Source organism: Hordeum vulgare, chromosome 7H (assembly GCF_904849725.1).
Source record: "Hordeum vulgare subsp. vulgare chromosome 7H, MorexV3_pseudomolecules_assembly, whole genome shotgun sequence".
Taxonomy (NCBI): domain Eukaryota; kingdom Viridiplantae; phylum Streptophyta; class Magnoliopsida; order Poales; family Poaceae; genus Hordeum; species Hordeum vulgare.
Window position 1 is genome coordinate 582398196 of NC_058524.1, and position 10538 is coordinate 582408733.

The following is a 10538-nucleotide window of genomic DNA, read 5'->3' on the forward strand; positions in this document are numbered from 1 at the left end:
TCTGTTGAGCTTAGGTGGGGCTGCGACGTGTCGATATTCCGAGGCCGGGCATGACCCAGAAAAGTGTGTCCGGCCAGAGTGTTATCGAGTGTGACGGGGAATATGTTGTGCACCCCTGCAGGGAAGAAATTAACTATTCGGATAGCCGTCCACGGTTACAGGACGACTTGGAGTTGTGCCCTGATCTTATACAACTACAACTGTTACTTAACTGGAATAGTTACTCCGGGATTGCTTCCTCGCAGGGAGTCGAGGAAGGATCTTTGGGCGTGACCTCATATTAATTTTGCTGCAACAATATGACTATTTATTTGTGTTTTTCTGCTCTACTCTCGTCTATTGCTGCAAGACCCTTGAAGATGCTAGTCTTCGATAGGACTAGGCCTTCTCTCTATTCTCGCATTGCTGCAGTCAGCACACATATAAACCCCTTCCTTTGATACTGATGCATACCTAACATAGTTCTGATGTAAGTCTTGCGAGTACTTTCGATGAGTCCTCACCGTTGCTTTGCTCCCCCTTTGTCCTCTTGATCCGTTGTTGTGACCAGATGATGTTGTCCAGGAGATGGAGTTTTTCGTCGATGACGTCTGCCACCCCGATGGTGACTTCTTCGTGGAGGCCGCTGAAGATCAGGAGTAGTTAGGAGGTTTCCAGGCAGGAGGCCTCGGCTCGTTCGATCGTGTTCCTTTTGTGCTAGCCTTCTCTAAGGCACCCCATGTGTAATGTCTGTACTCAGATATTGTTGCTTCCGCTGATTCGTGTGCTTTTCGAGCTTCCGTATTCTAGTCCTCGAAAACCCTGGCTTGTAATATGAAGCTTCTATTGTTTTATTTGTATCTAGAGTTGTGTTGTGATATCTTTTCGTGAGTCATTGAGTTTGATTGTACGCATTTGCGTATATGATTAGTGTATGATTAAATCGAGGACGTCACAGGACCACTCCCTCACGTTCTTTCACGGGATCTTTAAGTAGAGTTGTGCCCCCCTATACATGGTGGACTTGGAGTCATGGATCTTTAAATCACAAAGTTTATCATAATATATATTGTTTAGACTTGCCTCAATATATATATTTTTAGACGTATAAATCATATTTTGATGATCTGATTAATGATTGAAAAAATCCTGAAGTACATGTGAGCCTAATAAATAAATCCAAAGGGAGGGAGCGCCACTTTGCACAGGAAAATCTGAAGGGGCAAAGAGATTACTCAGTCATTTAATCGCGTGTCACCTCCGATTAAGTATGCAAGGTGAAACGACAATGGAATAATAATAATAATATAAAATAAACACAAGAAAAATCCTGATATTTCACAAAAGGGATATGTGAGGAAATGAACGGACATTTGGCGGGCAAGAAAGCAGCTGCGGTACACAGAGCTAAATGCATACGCCGCTGATGAATGACTCGTTTCATACATTACTGATTACGATTTTGCTATTGTGCGGGGAGTCGCCGGAATTGTTTAGCCGCCTGCCAAAGGGGCTGGAGGCAGGCCGCCGCCTGTGCGAGGAAGAACGGCTGGAGGTAGAAGATGAACAGTACCACAAATTGTTTTCAACCGCTGGATGAAGATCTAAGGGCCATGGATCAAAGTGACTGATGCAGTTTTATTTTCAGTTAACTGATGCATAAGCGGTCCCGACTGATTACTGAATATAGCTCAGATCGATGCCCACAGGATGAAATTAATAGTCTCCCTCGTCTCTCCAGTTAAGCTAAGACAGACTCAACAATTAAATGTTCAACAGCCAACCGTTCCAAAACGGCAGCAGGAAACCAGTAACCGCGTGCATACAAAATGTATCTAAGGCATTACGACATGGGGATGCAGAATACAGAAAATGGTGCGCTTTAGACTCCGAATGAACAAGGAGAATATCAGCCAGCTCCTCTCCACCCTCCGACCCCTCCGACCAGCGTACATCATCGAAACGCGCAACCAGGGAGGTCTCTTTCAGTCATCAGACACCTTGGGGGAGCTCTCAGGCGTCTTGGGCATCACATCCGAGGCCTTCTTCACCTTGTGCGCCTCCACCGCGGCTTTGAAATCATCCCTGACGCCAGTGTCCTTGAACTTGAGGGCAAACGTGGTGAGCCCGGCCGGTGACTCGCCAGTGCTGTTGACGCAGGCAAACGTCACACCCTTCTTCTCCATGTCCTTCAGCGACATGTCGTCATACAGGCTCGCATTCAGGACCAGCCGGTAGTTGCCCTTGGCTCTCATGACGAGCCGGGACCTCTCGCCGCCGGACACTGGGACGTTCAGCTTTAGCTCCCCTTTTCCTCTTTCCTTCCAGCCCCCATCGAGGTACTCATACATTGCGGAGTCAGCGGTGAACACGGCCATCTCGTTCTCTTCACCTGTCTCCACTGGGCCCTCTGGCATGGTGAATTTCTTTGGTGCTTCTGCTGCAGCGACAAGCGATGGAACAGAACTCCCGTTGTTGTTAGTACCACCGATATTGAAAGAAGGGAAGGATGAACCGTCACTCTTTAGCCCAAATAGGGGAGCGTTTGTGCTTTCTTTAGAAGCTGAGCCAAAGGAAAATGATGAGGCTGAAAACCCAGTTCCAGCTAGTCCCGTGAAGGCGTTATGGCCACTTGACACATTCATAAAAGAGAAGAGAGGTGTTGGTGATGATGACTGCCCTTTGTTATCAGCGACCTTCTGTTCACATGATACATCCTTGGTCCCTGATTCAGATTCATCTTTCTTCTCTGCACCATCCTTGCTGCTTTTATCTTCATCTCCACCTTCATTCACTTTATCACCTTCATTCACTTTATCACCTTCATCTTCTGTTTTGCCCTCGGTTCCAGATGGCTTGCTGTTATCTACCTTGGGTTCTCCAACCAGCACTTTGTCCTCACCAGTTCCACCCACTGTGCTGTCTGCCTTGTTATCAATTTCAGTAAGTGAAGAGTGTGCTTCCATTGGGGCATTTGACTTGTTTTCTGCATTTGACTCTTTCAGGCCCAATTCATCCTTTTGAATCTCTGCTACCTCATTAGAATCTGCATTCTTGTCAGCATCTTTCCCACTTCCATTGCTGGCCTCATTAGCTTTCTCACTTGAGTCCCTTACATTTGACGTTGTGACATCAGAAGGTGGAGGTCTTGAGACAGAAATACTTGTTTGAACACTAGAATCATTTGTGGTAAACTTAATTGCAGAGAAAGGATTAGAAGAAGGAGCTGACGATGGCTGTTGGCGCCGAACCTTTACAATTTTTCGGGTTGCCATCACTTCCTCACTAGCTTTCTTAAATGTTCCTCCCTCTTGCTCCGGTGAGTCATCATCAAGCTCAGGATTGTCCTTGTTGATTTGTTTATCTGCAACCCTCTTCCGAGAGCTTTGAGCATGTTCCTCATCCGCCATCTTAGGAGCTTTGAGTACCTGGATATGTAAACATCAGAACAAACTAAGCAAACAGTAATAAACAACTTCATACAAGTAATCTTCCAATCATCATAGGGAATAGCACAGTTTAGACACAAATTTGACTATGCGGGCTCCATTTTTTCTAGTACAACAAGCCATTTTCACAGAATTAACTTCAAATAAACCAGGAAAACTGAAAGGCATACACAAACATAACGGCAAAGTAGGGAAAATGTAACCAACAGAAGACAACAGGCATACACAAAATGATAAACCATAATGTAGGCAAACAAGGTTAGTAGGTTACCCAAAGTGCAAAGATGAATGTGTAATCTCATATCATATATTATGGTGCTTGCACTTGTGACTAAGAAACAAGCATAACAGCAGTTTCCCAACTTCACGTAGCAACTGTAAGAGCATCTCAGATGGGATACCAATCCCACCAGCATTGCTGCTTTCTGTCTACAGCCTTCCTCATCAGCGGAGTATCTATATTATTTCTGGGTAAATTTTTGATTGTTGCTTGAGCAACAAAGATAAGATACAGGTCAAACTAAAACTTTAATTTCTTGTGTGCGGTTTGGTTTTGGCTCGACTGTTTCAAAGATGAGAGGGTTTACAGCCAAATATGTTGTGTTACTCCCTCCGTTCCTAAATATAAGTCTTTTTAAAGATTTCACTAGAGACTACATACGGAGCAAAATAAGTGAATCTACACTTTAAAGTATGTCTATATACATCCGTATGTAGTCTCTAGTGGAACCTCTAAAAAGACTTCTGTTTATGAACGGAGGGAGTAGTTAACATGTAAAGATTGCTCTTATATATTGTTAAAATACACAATATGCCTAGGTGTGTGAATTACATAGAATTATTTCAATGCTTTGATATAAATGCAAATTAGTGATATCATTTCTCTTTTACTTGTCAGAGTAGTTTATTACTCTCTCCGTCCAAAAATAAGTGTCTCAACTTTATACTAGAGCTTGAGACACTTATTTTGGGACGGAGGGAGTAATATGTTACCCAAGCTAAGCAACCCTGGCATGTATAGTTCCTTCCGTCCAATTACCTGACATCTAGGAAAAGAACCAGCATGGTGTGGGGCATTCAACAGCGGATATTCTGTGTCCTAGGTAAGATGTAGCAACAGCGAGCTCATCATTGCTGGATGATGATGACTATAGATCCAAGATAAATTGCACTACGATGACGCATTGCGATGTGGTGGAGGAAGAACCAAGAGGCGAATGGCTTTGCATATATAGACCAGACAAAAATATGGGCATTAGACTACCGCTAACAAATACAACCATAACAAATACTCCCTCTGTAAACTAATATAAGACCGTTTAGATCACTATTTTACATTTTTATTAAAGGATATCAATTAAATATGGGAGGGTGGAATATAGGTAGTGGAAAATTGAGTTGGGAGTCAGCTGGAGCACAAAGAGATATGGAGAGAGAATTGTTTAGAGACGCCCTAGCAAAAGAAACTACACAATATTTATGAATGGAAGAATATGTTGCCTCTATAATAATATATCAAATGGTAAGTTTTATGTTCACGGAAAACAAATATTTTCCTGCATCATGATGTTGGCATGGTACTAACATACCATGGGAAAGGTAACGCCTCCTAGAACTAGAAGCATGCATGTTATATGTGCAACATTCTGCTTAAACATGTCGGTGGTATTTAAACATCTAAAGCAAGTGAATTTGTATATATGAGCGATGAGAAATATTTTACTAAAAGGTACAAATCAATATCCAGCATACACAAATATATATACTAATGCACGGAAACTCCTGGTCCTAATAGCTTCCAAGCTAAAGTACTCGGAGGAGAACTTTACAACAACAACAACAACAACAAAGCCTTTAGCCCCAAAGAAGTTGGGGTAGGCTAGAGGTGAAACCCATAAGATCTCGCGACCAACTCATGGTTCTGGCACATGGATAGCAAGCTTCCACACACCCCTGTCCATGGCTAGTTCTTTGGTGATGCTCCAATCCTTTAGATCTCTCTTTACGGACTCTTCCCATGTCAAGTTCGGTCTACCCCGACCTCTCTTGACATTATCAGCATGATTTAGCCGTTTGTTATGCACTGGGGCTTCTGGAGGCGTGCGCTAAATATGCCAAACCATCTCAGACGATGTTGGACAAGCTTCTCTTCAATTGGCGCTACCCCAACTCTATCTCGTATATCATCATTACGGATCCAGTCCTTCCTTGTGTGGCCACACATCCATCTCAACATGCGCATCTCCGCCATACATAGTTGTTGCACATGTCGCCTTTTAGTTGGCCAACACTCAACGCCATACAACATTGCGGGTCGAACTGCCGTCCTATAGAACTTTCCTTTTAGCTTTTGTGGCACCCTCTTGTGACAGAGAATGCCAGAAGCTTGGCGCCACTTCATCCATCCAGCTTTAATTCGATGGTTCACATCTTCATCGATATCCCCATCCTTCTGCAACATTGACCCCAAATAACGAAAGGTGTCCTTCTGAGATACCACCTACCCATCAAGGCTAACATCCCCCTCCTCCTCGTGCTTAGTATTACTGAAAGCGCACCTCATGTACTCAGTCTTAGTCCTACCAAGTCTAAAACCATTCGATTCCAAGGTTTGCCTCCATAACTCCAACTTCCTATTGACCCCCGTTGTACTATCATCGACTAGCACCAAATCGTCCGCAAAGAGCATACACCATGGGATATCTCCTTGTATATCCCTTGTGGCCTCATCCATCACCGAGGCAAAAAGATAAGGGCTCAAAGCTAACCCCTGATGCAATCCTATCTTAATCGGGAAGTCATCAGTGTAGTCATCACTTGTTCGAACACTTGTCACAACATTATCGTGCATGTCCTTGATGAGGGTAATGTACTTTGATGGGACTTTGTGTTTCTCCAAGGCCCACCACATAACATTCCGCGGTATCTTATCATAGGCCTTCTCCAAGTCAATGAACACCATATGCAAGTCCTTCTTTTGCTCCCTATATCTCTCCATAAGTTGTCATACCAAGAAAATGGCTTCCATAGTCGACCTCCCAGGCATGAAACCAAACTGATCTTTGGTCACGCTTGTCATTCTTCTTAAGCGGTGTTCAATGACTCTCTCCCATAGCTTCATTGTATGGCTCATCAATTTAATTCCACGGTAATTAGTACAACTCTGAACATCCCCCTTGTTCTTGAAGATTGGTACTAATATACTCCGTCTCCGTTCTTCAGGCATCTTGTTTGCCCAAAAAATGAGGTTGAAAAGTTTGGTTAGTCATACTATCGCTATGTCCCCTAGGCCTCTCCACACCTCAATGGGGATACAATTAGGGCCCATCGTCTTGCCTTTTTTCATCCTCTTTAAAGCCTCCTTGACCTCCGACTCCTGGATTCGCCGCACAAAACGCCTGCTAGTATCATCAAAGGAGTCGTCCAGATCAATGGTAGAGCTCTCAATCTCCCCATTCAACAGCTTGTCAAAGTACTTCCGCCATCTATGCTTAATCTCCTCGTTCTTCACCAGGGTTTGCTCTGCTCTGTCCTTGATGCACTTGATTTGGTCAACATCCCTCGTCTTCCTCTCTCAGATCTTGGCCATCTTATTCCTTTGTTGTTAGAGGTCCTCGTACGCCCGACCCCTTGCTTCACTCATAGCTCGCTTTGCGGCCTTCTTTGACATCTTGTACTTCTCTATGTTGTCTACACTCCTATCCGGATATAGGCGTCTGAAATAATATTTCTTCTCCTTAATTGCCTTCTGGACATCATCGTTCCACCACTCGGAGGAGAACTTTATCTTTTGGAAATTGTAAGAAGGTACAAAAAACATATAAATACAGCAATTTTATGTGGAATGACAATTTTTCTTTGAAAAAGATACATCTCTGTAAGCTGTGCAAAAAGTAAGCAGATCGAAACACTTCTCGGGTTTTTTCTTTTTTACTTAAAATGCCTCTGAAGCTTTTGTGTGAAAAAAAACGAAGGTCACTGCAGCTCAGAAGCCAACTGTCTAATGTCCTGATGTGGTGGACATCGCACGGATGGCTTGGAGTCAGGATGCATGGGGAACGACTCTCGCCGCCGCATCCATCCAAGCCAACTACTGGCGTACGCGCGTCAGACACATCCCTTCCGTCGGGCATAAGAGGCCTACTGTTACCCAAAAAAAAAATCAACCGTATGACAAACAATTTCTGTAAATCTATAGGCCCCCGCATGCTGTTCTCGTTTCATACATACAGGCATAACACCAGAACATGCACGGATACATGAATTAAGCGGCAAACGTATGTCCAAGGGCAATTTATTGGAGCTTTTACCTCGGGGATAAGCTCGGCGGCGATTGGGCGCGGGGCGAGCTACGGCCGCGACCCGGGCTCCCGCGGCGGAGGGCTGGGGTGGAGATGCGGCTCGACGGAGGGAGGGCCCGCGAGTGTATGGGGTCAATGGAGGAGGGGGGGTGGCGGCGGCGTAAACCCTAGCACCGGCCTCTGGTCGCCATGTCGCCCGCGGCGGTGGGAAGGGGCAGAAGAAAACGATTCAGGGGTGCGAATGGAGGAGAGAAACAGGAGTGAAGTGTTCCGTTTTCTCTCCTGGTCGGCGTACTGGGGGCGCCACGCCAGTCGCCAGGGAAAGCATCCGAATATCCGATGCACCAGGTAGCCGGTACGCCCAAGCTCGCGGCTATTGTGTGCTGCTTAACGCGATAGGATACACATTTCTTTCTCTTTATTACTTTACTAGCAATATTACTTTACTAGCAAAAAGACCAGTGAGTTACAACGAGAGAAAAAATATCATACGCTTTTATAATCTACAATTGATGGTTTAAAAAAAATATGACACGTTTTTATAGTCTACAAAGATGTTCTTAGTCTATACATTTGCATACTATGATACATTCATCGTGGGTGGTTAGGCGGATCTCCTTGCCATAAAGTTGCATTTTTACTCATGTTATACCAATATATAATAAAGCGGAGCCGCGAGTTCGATTTCCTGCACCATGCATTTATTTTTTTTGCCTGATTTGAGTGATGTATGCCGGCTCATTTGGAAGAAATGATGAATCATGCATCATTGATTTAGGTTGCACCTTAAATATATTATTATTTAAATAGTTAATAGATAGAAAATACATCATATTCAGATTCTACGCATTTTTTAATCAAATTTCATATATAATATGTTAAAATTGAAGTTAAGGTTTAAAAGATATGATTGTATTAAAAAATCTATTTCACATGGACTGCGGCTTATTTAATGCAAATATTAGGGGGTTTTATGTAAAATGCAAAAAACGGTTCGCTATGACTTAAAGTTGGATTACGGGTTGATTACCTAAAACTGTGAGGGCTTTTCTGCAAAATGATAGAAAACGGTTATTGGGCTGCGGGTTGATTATCTAAAACTGTGAGGGTTTTGCTGCAAAATGACAAAAAACGGTTCGCCGTGACTTAAAATTGGACTGCGGGTTAATTACCTAAAACTGTAAGGGCTTTTCTGTAAAATGACCGACGAGGGATGACAGAAGCACTACGTGCTTTATTATTAGGGAAATATATACTCGATGATGCCCCGTGTGTTGCTCCGAAAATTTTAATAAAAGAAATACATAAATAATTGCTACAAAATAACTAAAACTAACATGAAGCAATATATGTTTAAAAGATAGTTTAAAAACATGAAGCATATAAAAATTATTATTTCTATGTTGTAGCCAACTAATGTTGAATGTAAAGGCTGCACAACATAAGTATATGGACTCGCTCAATATATATACTTTCAATGAAAATATGACAAAAATAATAATTTGGGACTAACATGCATGTCTTGATGATGTGGCAATGTTGTATGCATAAATAAATAAATACACAAGATGTAATTTGTACTAACATGCATGATTTGTTTGTGTGTCATGTTTTTTTGTCTAACAAAATTAGGTAATGGATTCTACTCCGTTCCTAAATATAAGACCTTTTAGAGATTGTACTATAAACTACATACGAATGTACATAGACATATTTTAAAGTATAGATTCACTCATTTTGCTCCGTATGTAGTCTTTTAGTAAAATCCCTAAAAGGTCTTACATTTTGAAACTGAGGGAGTACCTATTTAGAAATAAAAGATTTATGTTCTGTTTTTTACTCGTAGTAGGCCGGCCTAGTAGGACGTGGCTCGTACGGCTGACGTCACCTGATATTTTCTTTTTTACTTTATTTATTTATACTAGGAAAGTTGCATGTGCAACGAGACTACACGTTTGAAATGGTTTCATGCCAGCGGAAACAACAAGTGCGTCTTTCTAAAGATCAGCGTATGCATGTGTTTGTGATCATCTACTTCTGTATTTGTTTGTCAAAAATCGCATAGGAATAAGTGTACAGTGAAAAAATCAACAAAGAAACAAAAAAGCAAAAGATATCAAAAAGAAAAAAATATAGCAAAGAAATAAAGAAAAACAGAAAAATGAGAAAATAAATAAACCAAAGTAAAATGAAGAAAAAAAGTGAAAAAACAAAGAAATTTACGAAAAGGAAAATAAAACATGAAAAAAAAACTTAAGCTAGCGGACCCTTAAACCGGATCATCATGTACTTAGATGCTACTCCCTCTGTTTCTAAATATAAGTCTTTCTAGATGTTTCATTAGAAGACTACGTACGGACGTATATAGACATACTTTAAAGTTTAGATTCGTTTATTTTGTTTTGTATGTAGTCCGTTAATGAAATCTCTTAAAAGACTTGCATTTAGGAACGGAGGGGGTACAAAGCTTTGTTCAGGTTGCATGGCTAAGCTAGGTTACGACAACTGATGTTTATTAGTTTCACTAGTGGAAAATGGGCCTTTGGCCGGGACCCTTTAGTCCCGGCCTGCCTCTGAGCCGGGACTAAAGGCCCGGCCACGTCGCCCCAAATCGCAATGCCTTCCTCGAGGCTTTAGTCCCGGCCCGTAAGGAGCCTTTAGTCCCGGTTTGTGTCCTAAACCAGGACTAAAGGGCTACGCGGGGTGCAGCCCGCATGTGCGCCACCTTTAGTCCCGGTTTGTGTCTCAAACCGGGACTAAAGTCCTCTGCCTATATATAGCACAGCCCCCCTCTCCCTTCTTCCTTGCA

General features: G+C 42.6%; 1 protein-coding gene across 1 annotated transcript; it reads right to left on the reverse strand.

Annotated features, from left to right (window-relative positions):
- Positions 1 to 1593: 1593 nt before the first annotated feature.
- LOC123407230 (nuclear pore complex protein NUP50A-like) lies at positions 1594 to 7966 on the reverse strand. The gene is made up of 2 exons (XM_045100317.1): positions 7739 to 7966; positions 1594 to 3407 (listed from the first exon to the last, which is right to left on the reverse strand). Exon 2 carries the CDS (start codon positions 3387 to 3389, stop codon positions 1965 to 1967), a length of 1425 nt encoding a protein of 474 aa, XP_044956252.1. The 5' UTR covers positions 3390 to 3407; positions 7739 to 7966; the 3' UTR covers positions 1594 to 1964.
- Positions 7967 to 10538: the final 2572 nt, after the last annotated feature.